This window comes from Rhinatrema bivittatum, chromosome 11 (assembly GCF_901001135.1).
Source record: "Rhinatrema bivittatum chromosome 11, aRhiBiv1.1, whole genome shotgun sequence".
NCBI lineage: Eukaryota > Metazoa > Chordata > Amphibia > Gymnophiona > Rhinatrematidae > Rhinatrema > Rhinatrema bivittatum.
In genome coordinates, this window is record NC_042625.1 from 24,866,257 (window position 1) to 24,884,163 (window position 17,907).

Genomic DNA, 17,907 nt, shown 5'->3' on the forward strand with positions numbered 1-17,907 from the left:
CTAAAAGGACACAGACTATTTTTCTTAGACACCTACAATTACCTGATTACCAGATTTTCTCCCAACTTAGGCAGTATAAGCGAGGAGATGGATTGCTGATTTTAGCTAAGAAATCTTTGAACTTGTCTCCTGTAGCTGTTGAAATGACGGATGAAGTAGATGTCTTAGTATCTAATGAGGATTGGAGAATTTGCTTAGTTTATTAGTTTATGCCCCCCCACCCCCCACATTTGTTTAACTTCAACTCCATCGTTAATTTCAGAATTATTCTCTCTAGACATAAAAATGAAAGAATTGCTAATTGTCAGAAATTTTAATTTGCATATGGACATCTTGCCTTGGACAGAAAGCTGCAAGTTCAGGTCAAATACTATGAATGCTATGGAGTGGCTGCAATTTGTAAATCAAAGCACTCATAAATATAGTCGTTTCTTAGATTTAACTTTTTTTTTTTTTTAAATGATCTTCTTGGTTTAGTGATGCTCGTTGCTTTTATTCAAGTTCCATGGCTCTCAGGGAACGAGTCTGATCTCTGCAGGCTAGAGTAGCAGACGGGAGGAGCTGAGGCAGACAGAGAGGTACATTGATGAGACCTTCAGGGACATAGTAGCCAAGTCCCAAATCTAATCTGGCAGCCCCAATGCTGCCTTGGATCAGAAAAGTCTCCCAGTAGGAGATCACCACCCTGGTGTAGCAGGAAGTGATCCTGTAGCAAGGACCTGCTCTCCAGGTGATGTATTGTCCTCTCGCACTGAGGACTTCCCTCCCAGGGCTACTGCCAGGAGGGAAGGGATAGGCCGGCCATCATAGTTGGTGATTCAATTATTAGAAATGTAGATAGCAGGGTGGCTGGTGGACGTGAGGACCGCCTGGTAACCTGCCTGCCTGGTGCGAAGGTGGTAGACCTCACACGTCTGCTAGATACGATTATAGACAGTGCTGAAGAGGAGCCGGCTGTCGTGGTACATGTGGGCACCAACGACATAGGAAAATGTGGGAGGGAGGTTCTGGAAGCCAAATTTAGGATTTTAGATAGAAAGCTGAAATCCAGAACCTTCAGGGTGGCATTCTCTAAAATGCTTCCTGTTCCACGTGCAGGTCCCCAGAGGAAGGCAGAGCTCCAGAGTTTCAATGCGTGGATGAGACAATGGTACAGGGAAGAGGGATTCATTTTTGTAAGGAACTGGGGAAACTTTTGGGGAAGGGGGGAGTCTCTTCCGAAAGAAATGGCTCCACCTTAACCAGAGTGGAACAAAGCTGCTGGCACTAACTTTCAAAAAGGAGATAGAACAGCTTTTAAAATAGAAAAAGGGGGAAAGCTGACAGTCACTCAGCAGTGCATGGTTCGGAGCAATGTATCCTTGAAGGATACTAATGAAACAGGAAAGGTTAGGGCATCCCAACAGAGGTTCCAATAAAGAAAACATAGCCCATGTGCCTATATGTAAACAATCACCGAAGCTAATGATTTCCAAATTATCCCTAACAACTGAAAAGCAGGTTATTAATGCAAACAAAACACACTTTGAAATGTCTGTATGCCAATGCCAGACGTCTAAGAAGTAAGATGGGAGAATTAGTGTATAGCAGAAAATGATGAGATTGACATAATTGGCATCACAGAGACTTGGTGGAAGGAGGATAACCAATGGGACAGTGCTATAGTAGAAGTTGCTTACCTGTAACAGGTGTTCTCACAGGACAGCAGGATGTTAGTCCTCACATATGGGTGACATCACAGGATGGAGCCCAATCAACAGAACACTTTTGTCAAAGTTTCTAGAACTTTGACTGGCACCTACTGGGCATGCCCAGCATGGCACTAAACCTGCAGCCAGCAGGGGTCCCCCTTCAGTCTTGTTTAAAGCTACAGGAAGTTCCAAAAAATAAAATAAGAAAACGTAACAAACAAACTGCGGGGTGGCGGGCAGGTTTCATGAGGACTAACATCCTGCTGTCCTGTGAGAACACCTGTTCAGGTAAGCAACTTCTGCTTTCTCACAGGACAAGCAGGATGGTAGTCCTCACATATGGGTGAGTACCGAGCTGAGGATGTCCGAGAAATGCACCAAATGTAACCAAGATGTGCAATAGGCACAAGGACTGGGGTGGAATTTGGTAGAGGGCATCCTGAACCCTAACGGGCAGACGGAAGGGTGTTGGTACGTCAAGACGCAAAAAGGTTGCGAAAGAGACTGGCTGAAGACAGAATTTTGTCTTCCAGCCTTGTCTAAGCAATAATGGGCTGTAAAGGTATGGAGAGAACTCCAGGTATCAGCCCTGCAAATGTCAGGAAGCGGAACTGAGCGTAGGTGCGCTACTGAAGTCGCTATGGCCCTGACAGAGTGTGCTTTAACACGGTCTTGAAGTGGAATGCCTGCTTGCTGATAGCAAAAGGATATGCAGTCTGCTAACCAGGAGGAGAGAGAGTCTGCTTACCCACAGGCTGTCCCAATTTGATGGAATGGAAAGAAGCAATTGAGTACTTTTCCTGTGGGCAGCTGTACGGTCTAGAAAGAATGCTAGAGCCCGTTTACAGTCAAGGGTATGCAGAGCCTGTTCCCCTGGAATAGAATGGGGGCTGGGAAAGAAGGTTGGTAGTATAATGGATTGATTAATGTGAAACTCCGATACTACCTTAGGCAAAAACTTAGGTGAGAGCGGAGTACTACCCGGTCGTGCAGACGTTTAGTGTAAGACAGATAGGTAACTAGGGCCTGTTAATTCACTAACTCTGCGAGCGGATGTGATTGCCAAAAGAAAAATCACTTTCCATGTAAGATAGCGAAGATCACAGGATTGGAGAGACTCGAATGGTGGTTTCATGAGCCGACCCAAAACCAGGTTGAGGTCCCAAGAAGGGGCCGGAGGGCGCAGTGGAGATTTGAGGTGGAGCAAGCCCTTCAAAACGCGTGTCACAAGGGGTTGTACAGAAATGGGTACATCCCCAACACCTTTATGGAAGGCAGCTACCGCACTGACATGCATCCTGATGGAAGAAGTTTTAGACCTGACTCTGATAAGTACCAGAGATAGTCTAGAAACTTCATGGTGGAACAGGTAAAAGGATCAAGTGACAGTGAGGAACACCATGACGTAAACCTGTTCCATTTGTAAAAATAAGATTTTCTCGTGGAAGGCTTCTGAAAAGCAATCAGGACACGGGAAACTGGCTCCGAAAAGTTGAGTGGCTGAAGAATTAGCCTTTCAACATCGAGGCAGTCAGGGACAAGGCCTGAAGATTGGTGTGTCGAAGGCACCCGTCGTTCTGGGTAATCAGAAGCGGGTCCTTCCCCAGGGGAATGTGCCTGCGAATGGAGAGGTCCTGAAGAATCGGAAACCACCCTTGGCGTGGCCAGTGAGGAGCTATAAGGATCATGGTTCCCTTGTCCTGACGTAACTTCACGAGAGTCTTCGAGAGACGTAGAAGTGGAGGGAATGCACATAGGAGACCGGTGGCCCATGAGAGGGAGAATGCGTCTCTTGGTTGTGAGTGTTGACTGCAAGTGAGAGAGCAAAGGTTCTTTACTTTGCAGTTGTGAGGTGACGCAAAGAGGTCTATGTGAGGATAACCCCAACATTGGAATATTGAGTTCGCTACTGTGGGGTTGAGAGACCACTCATGCGGCTGAAAGGTGCGACTCAGCTTGTCTGCCAACACATTGTCCACTCCCGGCAAGTAGGTGGCCCTGAGGTACATCGAGTGGGAAAGGGCCTCCGCCCATATCTGTGCCGCTTCCTAACACAGTAGGTAGGAGCCCGTTCCTCCCTGCTTGTTGATGTACCACATGGCCACCTGGTTGTCTGTATCAGGATGACCTGGTTGGACAGGCGATCCCGAAACACCCTGAGAGCATATCTGATTGCTCGTAGCTCCAGGAAATTTATTTGGTGTTTGGCTTCCTCTGAAGGCCAAGCTCCTTGGGTTTGCAAATTGGCAACATGCGCTCCCCAACCGAATTTGGAAGCATTGGTGGTAAGAGTTATTTGAGGCCTGGAAGGGCAGGTCTTGGAGGAGATTGATCTGATTTTTCCACCAAGCTAGAGACTGACGAAGTGGGTCGGTAATGTGGACAATGGTAGATAGTGGTTGAATGGATTGAGTCCATTGTGACCTTAAGAGTCCAGTGCATGACTCATGGCCAAGCGGGCCATTGGTGTAACATGTACTGAGGACACCATGTGTCTTAGCAGAATGAGGAAATGGCGAGCAGTTGAGCGATGTTGAGACTGTAGCTGGTGTGCGAGAGAAATGAGAGAGAGCTCGTTGTCGAGGCAGAAATGCCTTTGCTTGCAAGGTGTCCAAGTCTGCCCCTATGAATGATAAAGTTTGAGATGGGACTAAGCAGGATTTCGCTTAGTAGACGAGAAATCCTAGCAAAATCAGAGTGTGTAAAGTAAGACATAGGGATGACAGAGCAGCTTGCTGAGTGGGAGCCCTGATCAACCAATCGTCGAGATAGGGGTAGACGTGGACACCTTGAGTCCTGAGGAATGCTGCTACTACTATGAGGCACTTTGTGAAGACTCGTGGAACATATGCCAGGCCAAATAGAAGCACTCAGTATTGACAGCGCTGTGGGCCTACCAGGAATTGCAGAAATTTGTGATGAGACGGAGTTATTGCGATATGTAAACAAGCGTCCTGGAGGTCTAGAGAGCAGAGCCAGTCTTCTCTTTGCAGAAGAGGAAGGAGGGAACCCAAGGTTACCATCTTGAACTTTTCTCGTTGGAGGTACTTGTTGAGGGCACGCAGGTCCAGAATTGGACGAATGCCGCCCGACTTTCTGGGGATTAGAAAGTACCGGGAATAGAATCAGAGGCCCTGTTGGGAGTAGGGCACTAGTTCGATTACTATGGATTGAAGGAGGAGGGAGACTTCCTGATCCAGGATTAATGAATGGTCTGATGTTCTCCACATCAGCTGAGGTGAAGAATCCGGTGGAATGGAGAGAAAGTTCAGGTGATACCCTTGAGAGATTATGGCCAGGACCCACTGGTCCGAGGTGATTGTGAGCCGTGTTCTTGTTGAAATGACACAATCGACCTCCCACTGGTACATTCAGCAGTGGAAGCTCGCTGCTGCTCTCTATGCAGGAGTCAAAAACTGGAAGCAGGGCCCGACTGAGGAGATGCTTGTGGTTTTTGCTTATGAGGTTGTCTGGACTGGGCCTTTTGGAAAGGCCTCGTAGAGCGAGCTCTAGACGGTGGTGAATAGGACTTCTTTGGAAAACAGAACGACTTTTTGGAGTCCTTCCTAAATGGTTGTTTGGTCGAATATTCAGAAGGCATCAGAGAGAGTTGGCGAAGGGTCTCATGATGCTCCTTGAGTTGTGCCGTTGTTTGCTGGATCTGTTCACCAAACAGACTGTCTCTGATGCAAGGCAAATCGGACAATCTGTCCTGGACTTCAGGGCGCAAGTACGAAGACTTAAGCCAGGCCCATCTTCTTCCAGAAATAGCAGCTGCAGAAGCCCTGGAAGAGGTGTCGAAGATGTCATAAGAGAACCTTATTTCATGTTTCCCCGCTTCAAAACCTTTGTGAACTAGGGCTTGCAGCTGTTCCTGGAATTGCTGAGGAAGAGACTCTGCAAAGTCCTGTATTTGCTTGAATAGGACCCTGTTGTACTGGGTTATATAAAGCTGGTAAGATGCGATCCGAGAGATAAGCATTGATCCCTGGAAGACACGCCGACCAATGGCATCCAGGAATTTCTGCTCCTTTACTGGAGGGAAGGAAGAATGGGGCCTTTGAGCGTCATGCCATCTTATGGGCAGATTCCACCACCAGAGATTGGTGATCCAGTTGAGGTTTTTGGAACCCTGGAGTTGACTGGACCAAGTATGTGGTATCTGCTTTCCGGTTGACTGGTGCTACCGACCCAGGGTGTTCCCAATTCTTGAGAAGATCCAAAAGTACTTTATGAACAGAGATGGAGGTGATTTCTTTGGGAGCATCCAGAAATTGTAACAGCTCCATCATTTGATGTCTATCGTCTTGCTCAGTCTGTAATTAGAAGGGAAGCAATTCAGACATTTCCTTCACAAAATTGAAGAAGGATAAGTCCTCTGAAGGAGAACGCTTCCTGCTTTCAGTAGGAGAGGGTGGTGATGGTAAATCATCGGTGGCTGGAGAAGAATCGTCATTCCAGCTGTCATAGGGATCAGCACCTGTCCCTCTAGGAACCTGAGAGGGACAGGATGAAGTTATTCCAGAAGGTCCCAGTCTAGGCTCTGAAGGCATCAAGGGAGCTACTGGAGGCACCGATGAAGGTATCGATGGACGGATCAGCATTGCCGATGGCCACACCGGCATCGATGGCTGAGGCATCGGCAGGACTCCCAAGGGAGGAAGACGGAACGGTGTTTCTCCTCCTGATGACAGAGCAAGTGAAGAAGGAACTGGAGCCATCGGTGACCCGGGATCCATCGGTGGAAAAGCAGCTATAAGCGCTTCCATTCTCGAGAGCAGCGATAAATGTATCATCGGGACACGCTAGAGAGATAACGTTCCAGGATGGAATACATGATAGCTTTATGGAGCAATTGGTTCAGGAACCAACGAGAGAGGGAGCAATTTTAGATCTAATTCTCAGTGGAGCACAGGACTTGGTGAGAGAGATAACGGTGGTGGGGCCGCTTGGCAATAGTAATCATAATATGATCAAATTTGATTTAATGACTGGAAGAGGAACAGTGTGCAAATCCACGGCTCTCGTGCTAAACTTTCAAAAGGGAAACTTTGAGAAAATGAGAAAAATTGTTAGAAAAAAACTGAAAGGAGCAGCTACAAAAGTAAAAAATGTCCAAGAGGCGTGGTCATGGTTAAAAAATACCATTCTAGAAGCACACATTCCACACATTATGTATTCCACACATTAAGAAAGGTGGAAAGAAGGCAAAATGATTACCGGCATGGTTAAAAGGGGAGGTGAAAGAACCTATTTTAGCCAAAAGATCTTCATTCAAAAATTGGAAGAAGGATCCAACAGAAGAAAATAGGTTAAAGCATAAACGTTGGCAAGTTAAATGTAAGACATTGATAAGACAGGCTAAGAGAGAATTTTAAAAGAAGTTGGCTGTAAAGGCAAAAACTCACAGTAAAAACTTTTTTAAATATATCCGAAGCAGAAAGCCTGTGATGCAGTCACAGTTGGACCACTAGATGATCGAGGAGTTAAAGAGGCACTTAGAGAAGATAAGGCCATCGCAGTAAGATTAAATGATTTCTTTGCTTCGGTGTTTACTGAAGAGGATGTTGGGGAGGTACCCGTAATGGAGAAGGTTTTCATGGGTAATGATTCAGATGGACTGAATCAAATCACGGTGAACCTAGAAGATGTGTTAGACCTGATTGACAAACTGAAGAGTAGTAAATCACCTGGACCGGATGGTATACACCCCAGAGTTTTGAAGGAACTAAAAAATGAAATTTCAGACCTATTAGTAAAAATTTGTAACTTATTTAAATCATCCATTGTACCTGAAGACTGGAGGATAGCAAATGTAACCCCAATATTTAAAAAGGGCTCCAGGGGCGATCCGGGAAACTACAGACAGATTAGCCTGACTTCAGTGCCAGGAAAAATAGTGGAAAGTGTTCTAAACATCAAAATCACAGAACATATAGAAAGACATGGTTTAATGGAACAAAGTCAGCATGGCTTTACCCAAGGCAAGTCTTGCCTCACAAATCTGCTTCACTTTTTTGAAGGAGTTAATAAACATGTGGATAAAGGTGAACGGGTAGATGTAGTATACTTGGATTTTCAGAAGGCATTTGACAAAGTTCCTCATGTGAGGCTTCTAGGAAAAGTAAAAAGTCATGGGATAGGTGGCGATGTCCTTTCGTGGATTGCAAACTGGCTAAAAGACAGGAAAGAGTAGGATTAAATGGACATTTTTCTCAGTGGAAGGGAGTGGACAGCAGAGTGCCTCAGGGATCTGTATTGGGACCCTTACTTTTCAATATATTTATAAATGATCTGGAAAGAAATAAGACTAGTGAGATAATCAAATTTGCAGATAACACAAAATTGTTCAGAGTAGTTAAATCACAAGCAGATTATGATAAATTGCAGTAAGACCTTGTGAGACTGGAAAATTGGGCATCCAAATGGCAGATGAAATTTAATGTGGATAAGTGCAAGGTGATGCATATAGGGAAAAATAACCCATGCTATAATTACACAATGTTGGGTTCCATATTAGGTGCTACAACCCAAGAAAGAGATCTAGGCATCATAGTGGATAACACATTGAAATCGTCGGTTCAGTGTATTGCGGCAGTCAAAAAAGCAAACAATGTTGGGAACTATTAGAAAGGGAATGGTGAATAAAACGGAAAATATCATAATGCCTCTGTATTGGTCCATGGTGAGACCGCACCTTGAATACTGTGTACAATTCTGGTCGCCGCATCTCAAAAAAGATATAATTGCGATGGAGAAGGTACAGAGAAGGGCTACCAAAATGATAAGAGGAATGGAACAGCTCCCCTATGAGGAAAGACTAAAGAGGTTAGGACTTTTCAGCTTGGAGAAGAGACTACTGAGGGGGGATATGATAGAGGTGTTTAAAATCATGAGAGGTCTAGAACGGGTAGATGTGAATCGGTTATTTTCTCTTTCGCATAATAGAAAGACTAGGGGGCACTCCATGAAGTTAGCATGGGGCACATTTAAAACTAATCGGAGAAAATTCTTTTTTACTCAACGCACAATTAAACTCTGGAATTTGTTGCCAGAAGATGTGGTTAGTGCAGTTAGTATAGCTGTGTTTAAAAAAGGATTGGATAAGTTCTTGGAGGAGAAGTCCATTACCTGCTATTAAGTTCACTTAGAGAACAGCCACTGCCATTAGCAATGGTAACATGGAATAGACTTAGTTTTTGGGTACTTGCCAGGTTCTTATGGCCTGGATTGGCCACTGTTGGAAACAGGATGCTGGGCTTGATGGACCTTTGGTCTGACCCAGTATGGCATTTTCTTATGTTCTTATGGGATCGATGATTGGTTCCCGCAATCGTTGCCGGGGTCTGTATCGGAGGAACCTGGAACCTTTGCATCGCCTTGTCGATGGCCTCCTGAACCATCAGGTCCCGCTCTTCACAGAGACCTGGAGCAACCAGCCCCGGCTCCGGAAGGGAAGAAGGAGGCAGAGGCATAGCCAGAGGGACCACCGTTAAAGGCGAAGTGACAGCTCCCAATACCCGTCCGAGTGAGGGTTGCCTCTGTGACCCGGTCTCAGAAAGGGTCGATGCCTTTTCTGGACAGGGCTTCTTCGATGGCGGCTCGGACGATGGTGAGGTCAATGATTTTCCTTCATCGATGGTCTAAGGCTTTCGGTGTCAATACCGATGCTTCTCTCTACGATCCCCTTGGTCCTGAGGGGGAGTAGAGGTAGTCGAGGGCCGGGAGGTCGTCGATGCGGACGGTCACCGGCCAGTGCCCGATGCTGGCGCGAAGTGGATGGCACCGGTTCTGACAACATCGAAGTAATAGATGGCGTCGGAGTTTGAGGACAGAAGAGAAGTTCCATTTTCTCCATTCTGGCTTTGCGACCTTTTGGTGTCATTAAGGCACATTTGGAGCAAGCCAGGACATCATGCTCACACCCGAGGCACATTACACAGACTTTATGGGGGTCTGTTACGGACATGGTGCGAGCGCAGTCAGGGCACCGACGGAACCCAGACGCCATGGCCTTTGAAAAATTGAGCCGCAGTGCGGTCGATAGCCAGTAGGCCGCGAGGGCCAAACTCAAAGGGAATCGACCGGAATCGGGTAAAAAAAAACTTACCGAAGTACCGCGGAAGCAAAAATTTGAGAGGGGGACCCCTGTGGGGTATGAAAGTTTGCAGTAATTCCGTGAGGAAAATTCCTGTCAAGAATCTCTAAGAGCTCCATAACCCATGTGGCTACTGCTGCATGGAAAAAAGAAGACTGAAGGGGGACCCCTGCTGGCTGCAGGTTTAGTGCCATGCTGGGCATGCCCAGTAGGTGCCAGTCAAAATTCTAGAAACTTTGACAAAAGTACTCCGTGATTGGGTTCCATCCTGTGATGTCACCCATATGCGAGAACTACCATCCTGCTTGTCCTGTGAGAAATCAGGGCACAAATTATATCGCAATGATAGGGAGGATCAACTTGGTGGGGGTGTGGCACTTTATGTCCAGGAGGGTATAGAGTCCAACAGGATAAAGAACAATAGAACATACAAGAGACTAAATGCTCAGTAAAATCTATATGGATAGAAATCCCATGTGTGTTGGGTAAGAGTATAGTGATAGGAGTATACTACCATCCACCTGGACAAAATGGTCAGACAAATGATGAAATGCTAAGAGAAATCAGGGAAGCTAACCAATTTGGCAGTGCAATAATAACGAGAGATTTCAATTACCCAAAATATAAACCTACTAATTTGTCCAATGACCAATGACCAAAGGTAACTTATAACAATCACGTTGTGTCAAAAAAGTTCTTATATTTTTGTTAGTATCACATGTGTTCTATGTAACAATTTTGAGATGAATTTAAGGACCTTCATACCACCCACGGATAACAAGCATGAACTTGTATTGCTATAGTTACGGGTCTTTTTTAATCATCCGTCCAATCACCATATTTTTACGACTGAATTATTGTTTTTCTTATTGTTTTGAAAACTTTTTCATAAATTTCAAAGAACTGTACTTCCCTTTTACTTGAGCCGATAAAGTTCCAGAGTCTAAAGTTCAAGTCTGATGTGAACCCGTTTCGCTGAGCCGCTGCCTCAGGGACTTCTCAAGATGACTCGTTGAGCATTGCTCTGTGAATTCTCTGAATGCTTGTGTTATGGAAGACTTCAATATTTATCTTAATCAGTCAAGGTCCATTTCATTTCTTCAGACCTGACACCAGGTTCTTGTGGCCTGGTTTGGCCTCTGTTGGAAACAGGATGCTGGGCTTGATGGACCCTTGGTCTGACCCAGCATGGCAATTTCTTATGTTCTTATGCCTGAGTTTCATCTCCCTATATGCTGCCACAAGTTAAGAAGCATCCTTTCTTTGAAATAAATTTGAAAGAGGTCTGGATTCCTCAATTAATTAATGGTCAGGGGAACTTTACTGAAGAAGTAGTTACTAAGTGGGAGGTTACCTTGAAAAATGTCTTAGATTCTACAGCACCAGTTAGAACTAGTATGAACCAAGGACATAGAGCTCCTTTGTTTAATAAGGAGTTGTTAGTTGAAAAGCAATAGCTGAGATGCTTGGAGCGTAAATGACGAAAAACTCCTAATGATAGTAATAAGGAAAGTGATCTTGTTGAGTTGGATCATTACAAAGTCGATTTGAAAAAAGTTTTTTTCTACTCAAATACCATAAGCCTCTAACCGATCAAAAGAATTTTCACATTGTGAAACCTGATATCTGTTCCAGCTTTTCCCCAAAAAGCTAAAAACTTTTCATGATAAAATTGAGAACCTCTCAAAACAATTTTCCTATTACTTCTATTTACATTAGTCTAGCTGATGACATTGATGCACCAGTTCTATAGGATGCCTTTCAGGAGGTTTCTAGAAAGAACATTTTAGAAGTCCTTGTTAATATGAAAACCAATTACTGTCCAATGTCTGAATTTCCAATGTCTCACTAAAAAACTTTTAAGAGATGATGTGGTGGATGTTTTTACAGCTTTTGTCAATTATTCTCTTACTGAGGGTTATGTACTTGATGTTTTAAACAAAGCTGCAGTGAAGCCAGAACAATTTCATCTTTATGCTGATAATTTAAACAAACTAGACAGATTTCAAATTTGCCTTTTTTGTCAAAAATTCTAGAAAGAGTAGTTTAGCTCCAACATTTGTAAACCACCAATATGAGTTTAGAGCTGCTCATAATATCGAAACATTGCTACTATCGTTAGTACTTTTCCAAGGGGTTTTAATCACGGGCAGGAGTACTTTCTAGTACTCTTGAACATGAAAGCCGCTTTTGATACTACTGATCATACTTTATGTTGAAAAAAAGACTTCATCAAATGGGAATTTGCGATACAGTGCTGAAATGGTTTCAAATTTTTTTTTTTTTTTTTTTTTTTTTTTTTTAAACAGGTTAAACCCAGGAAATTATGGCTGGGAGTCACAAGTCATCCCTTTTTTGAATAAAGACTGTGTTCCACAAGGATCTGACTTGTCAGCCATGCTTTTCAATCTTTATATTGCTCTTATATGTAAGGTGATGGCTGATCTGAATGTCAAGTTTTAAGCTATATGCAGGTGACATCCAGTTTTTTAATCCAATCAAGGGCTCTTTTGCTGAAGCCATTGATAAGAATTTCTGCCTGTTTAAAAAAAACTGAGATCTTAGTTGGTGGAGAATAAATTACTTTTGAACTTGAAAAAAACAGAAGTTCTATATCTTGAAAGAATTCCATCTGAAGAGGTTCCCTGTGGATGACATTACTGTTCCCACTGTATCTAAGGCACATAATCTGGGGGTCCTATTGGATATGAAACTAACCATGAAGCCTCAAATTGCTAGAGTGGTTAATTGTGCATTTTCCAAATTACGTCTCCTGCAAAGATTGTGACTTTTTTTTTTTTTTTAAATGAAGCTGATTTAAAAATTGAGATGCATACTAATTTCATTTGTACTGTAATTCGCTATATCTGGGAATATCTAATTCCACTGTTCATGCCATGCAACTGGTACAAAATGCCAATACTCGCATTATCTCTGGGACACCTCTCCAGGACATTTCTTCTGCTCTTGCTAAGCTTCATTTGCTTCTCATAATTTGCCGCATCAAATTTAAAATTTTTATGCTAGTATTTAAAGGAATTCATGATCTTGCTCCCCCATCCTTTAAAGCACCTTTGAAATTATATCAGCTAGTAAGGAGTTTGCGGTCCGAATCTAGAAACTTGCTGTTTGTTCCCTCTTTTAAGGCAATTAGGCTGGACGAATTTAGAAAACATCTTTTACGTTCAAGGGCTTATTATTTGGAATATTCTTCCTGATACGATTAAGGCAGAACCCTCGAAGTTAAGAAAACTTTTAAATTTTACTTTTATGAACAATCCTTTTCTAGTGGGATGTGATGATTTTAGGTTTTTTTTTATATGAAGCATTTAAACCTTTTAGCTACTACTATATCATGTCCATTTTGTGTGTTAATTTCCTATTTTTTGTTCTTCTGAGTTTAGGCTGAGGCTGACAATTTTAATAAAAAAGAAAAAAGCAGAGATCGTGAATAGTTTTTGAGGGAATTTGGAACTAAATAAAGGTCTTGGTTTTAATAGTATTTTTGCAGATGAGCTCCGGGAAGACAATTGTTTTATGATTGTTTTATTTTCGAATTTGTCATATTTGAATTTTATGGATGTGTTCTACGATTACGACCGTTGATTTGTAAACTACCAAGAAATAGTGATTGGCGGTCTAGAACTTTTTATATAAATAAACAGAACATTACTTTGTACATCAGCAACAGCATCTCAAACTATTTTTCATATGAAGTATTCCTCATAAAGGGATACAAGCTTAACCTAGGTTTGTGTGTTTACAAAGATAATTTTCATATTCCTAAATCAAACAAAAAAAAATTCTTGACTGCAGAAGGTGCTTTTGCATGCAAAAAATCCACAAATCAAATAATTAGAAAGGATTCTTCCCAAAATAAATACCTTGGATTCATGCCATGTCCTTCTCTCTCACTCGAGTTCCTCTGAACAGCAGTGTATTTTTCTTCTTCTGTTCGGTCATCATTTTCCAAGGCAACCCGAGCTTTGTACTGGGCACTTGATTCAATCTCTTCAGCTAACTGAGTTGCTCTTGCTTCCCTTCTTAAAAACTCTTCTGAATTATCTCTTTCTAGGGGCACACTTAGAAAAAAAATCAATATTATGCTGTTATAAACATATACTCTTAAAACATTATTATGCCAAACTGTTCCAAGTATTTTTTTTTATTAGAAAAATGTACAAAAATTCAGCTGGAAATGTAATTATTTGGGAAAATTAGTATTTTGGCATCTTGGTCATTTCATCCAATCATGGAAATGTCCCTCTACAGGCATGAAAACTGGAACGAAGAACATGATAGTATACCAGTGTTGAACCTTGCTATGTACTAATATGAAAGAGATCAAATGTCAAGTTGCACAAAAGTAATCATGGCACCTAAATATATTTTAAAGACAGTACATTTGTACTATACAAAGAAGTAATAATGTGCACTGTATTAACAAGCTAAGTGCAACACTAATGCTATGAGCTCCTAGAAATAAAGTATAGAGCAAGTGTATACTGTAATGCACTTCTGGGATTCTTGAAATACAAACTGATCCACTTTTAAGAACGCTGCAAGCACATTTCACTGTAAATAAAAAGATTCTTCTTTTAATATATCACTCAAAAAGACTCACTTAAAAGTAATTCTCAGGCAAGTGCCTACAACAAAGGTTTTTAGCAAAACTGCCAACATTTGATCTTGATAATCTCACATGACCAATGACAGGTAAATCTATAACTAAGTCAATGACAAAAAAATAAGTGATTGTATCCACTTGCTCATATAAATTGTCATGTCACCTCTGCCTTACCACAGCAGTAATAACTAAGCCTAACCAAGTACAATATTAAATAATCATTGACATTTCATTGTTTAAAGAAAAATACTGTAGAATAGCAATGACTGGTTTTTATCAAGATTACTACATCTGAAGTAAAATACGGGGCTTCAGTCCATATTCTCTCTTTAAATATAGCTCTTCAACCACAATTCATTCTTACGGCATTCAATGTAATCAAAATACTTGGCAGGCTCTTACTACCTTTCTAATTTCAGTTAAGCAAATTTAAGCTTTTACTGGATGTTTACATCCCTTAACACCACTCATATACAAGCAGCATCACATCCTTCAACACCAAAGGCCTAATTTACTTTCTCCCAATTCAGTGTCTCAGACCCTAAAATATGACAGATCATCATGTATGATCTAAAACAATCTAGAGCTCTTCAAACAGAAAATATGGGCAAGGGTTTCAAAAAGAGAAAGGAAATATTTTTCAAACTTACGTATAAGAAGAGAGGCTGCTGTCATATGTTGATACTACACCATAATTTTCTTCATTATAACGGAACATGTCATTAGGATCCCATCCATTAGACTGGAGGAAAAATAATTTTTTTCTAGTCAGCAAATCTCAGACAAATCAGATGAAATTTAGATTGTGACAAGTCACGTTGAAGTCTCTCTCTCTCTAGTGTATTGCATTCAGTGGCATTCAAGCTTCTCTTGCTATAATATCTACTGTTCACTCAGGAATTGCATCCTGCTCTCAGTTACAAAAGGTCACCAAAAGCAGTCAAAATAAGGTTAAATTGTGAACACAAATGTAAAAAAGTATAAAAAACAAAAAGTAACTGCTTAAACAAATGTAAGAAAGTGGAGGACATACATGTTTGATAGGAGTAGATAAGAGTAAAATGAGAAGCAGTAAAGGAAAAGACCTCTCAAGGAAGAAGAAAATAATAAGTTTTAGAAGTTCAGAACAGACTATTTTGCAAAATCATGAGAGTTGCACATATGAATGAATATACAAGCTTACAAACCCAAAACTGGGAACCTGGCTAATAGAAGAAATGCTGACAGATAAAACAGAGCCTGGGCTGCAGAGAACAGCAGCAGCTGTTCCTGGCAGCTGCTAGGTGAATTGTTGGGCTGAGGAGGGTGGGAAAGGTAAGGAGTGTATGGAAGCAGAAGAGAGGAAAGAAAGGTCCCTGGACAGAAGAGAAGGTAATAAAGAAAAGACAAAATTCCCTGATGCCTAAAAATCTGGCAGGTGCACAAGTTATATCTGTAGCAAAGGCGATATGTGCCATAAGCAATATTTGGTTCTGTCCCACAGAAAGACAGATTCCTGTGCATAATTTTGTTTACTTCAATTTCACAAAATAGAGGACAATATTCTAAAACACCTGTTAATTCTACTTTTCCCTAGAGGAAACAATAGCTTATGATAATGGAGAAAATTTCTTACCTGATAATTTCATTTTCCTTAGTGTAGACAGATGGGTTATGCTCCCCTGCCAGCAGATGGAGACAGTCAGGTTTCAAAGCTGACATCACCCTGCATACACCCCTGCAGTATTCTCTTCAAAAGCCACTGTGGACATACCATTGAAAAAAACTTGATTAAAAAACGGATAATCGTAACTGCCTCAACCAAACACTGAATCCCAGTAAGATTATAGATGCCCTGATCTAGGGACTGGATGAAGGCTTACCTGTAATCTCTTGGAATCAATATCCACTCCACAGGCGAATCCTTGGCACCATTGTTGGGCAGCCATGAGCGGGATGCTGAGTCCATCTATCTACACTAAGGAAAATAAATTTATCAGGATAGTAATTTCTCCATTTCCTAGTGTGTAGCAGATGGACTCAGGACCAATGGGATACACAAAAGCTACTCTCAATCAGAGTAGGAGGCTGCCCGTGGTCCAGTTAACACCACCCTTGCAAAGCTGCGTCCTATTGGGGCTGAACATCCAGGTGATAGACCTTGGAGGTGGAGTGCAAGGAGGACCACGTCGCCGCTCGGCATATGTCGATGGGAGACAGCAGTCTAGCTTCCGCCCAAGAGACCACCTGAGCCCTAGTGGAATGAGCTTTAACCTGAAAAGGTAATAGCTTTCCTGCCTCCACATAAACTCCTGTGACCACCTCCTTAATCCAGCAAGCTATGGTAGCCCACAAAACTGGTTCACCCTGCTTCCTTCCACCATGAAGGACAAACAGTCTGTTTGTCTTTCAGAGCGGTTCTGAAACTTCCGGATACTGCACCAAAAGCCTACTGACATTCAAATGACGAAGGCGGTATTCTTCCGCATCCTTGTGCTTATCTAGGGATGGTAATGGAATGGACAGATTTAAATGAAAGTCCGAGACTACCTTGGGCAAGAAGGATGGAACAGTACGAAGGAGTAACGCTCATGGAGTCATCCAGAGGAACAATTCCCGACACAATGCCTGTAGTTTAGAGATGCGACATGCCAAGCATACAGCCACCAGGAACGGGCAGACGTATGTTTCAGTCCTCTAAAGAAGTGCATTGAGAGGAGAGGATCACCTTGCTGGTGGCTGGAAAGAATCAGTAAGTACTGCTTGGAGAAATTTTTAAAACTTAAAAGTATTGAGGTATATTATTTAGTGTGTTCATGTGTTTTGTTTTAAATAGGTAGTCAGAAAGTCAGGCAAGGAAAGACTACACAGCAACCGAAAGGAGGGCCCTGCCAAAAACTCCAATACTATATTAACATTCCACAAGGGAACCGGCCACCATAAGGGTGTCCAGAGGTGCTTCACCCCTTTCAGAAAAGGGGCCACGTCCAGATAAGCCAAAAGCCGGGTTCCGTGCACATCGCCCCTGAAACAGGAGAGCGCTGCTACTTAGATCTTCGAGGAGTTAAGTGGCAAACCTTTATTCAAGCTGTCCTGAAAAAATTCCAAAATGAGTGCAATTTCGACCGCCCGAGGGGAAGACCTTGTTCCTCAGACCAGGCCTCAAACACTCTCCAGACCCGCACATACGCTACTCTTTTGCAAGCTAGGAAGTCCTCCACCTACTCGGCCTATGAGATGGTCTGGAAGGTGTTTGAGGATTGGGGCACAGAGCAAGGTGTTGTTCCTATGCGAGCTTCTGTTCTGGATATCCTTATTTTTTTGCAAAGAGGTTTGGTGACAATCTTCAGAACAGAGAAATACTTCCACCGAATATTCTCGCTTCATCAGGCAAGCCCTCTCAAGGGCCAGACAGTAAGACAGAATAGAGTCAGATCCTCGTGAAAGACCAGTCCCTGCTGTAGCAGGGCCCTGTGCGGTGGGAGGCACAGGGATGTCTCCACCAGGAGTCT

General features: G+C 42.6%; 1 protein-coding gene across 9 annotated transcripts in view; it reads right to left on the reverse strand.

The window, feature by feature from the left end:
- The window catches only part of ATXN2 (ataxin 2), a 472,151-nt gene that overhangs the window by 331,001 nt on the left and 123,243 nt on the right, over positions 1-17,907 (reverse strand). For all 9 annotated transcript variants that reach the window (XM_029571731.1, XM_029571728.1, XM_029571730.1 and 6 more), the window contains 2 exons: positions 15,067-15,158; positions 13,674-13,871 (listed from right to left, as the gene is read on the reverse strand). In XM_029571731.1, the coding sequence (XP_029427591.1) occupies positions 13,674-13,871; positions 15,067-15,158 (290 nt within the window). The remainder of the gene's footprint in view (positions 1-13,673; positions 13,872-15,066; positions 15,159-17,907) is intronic.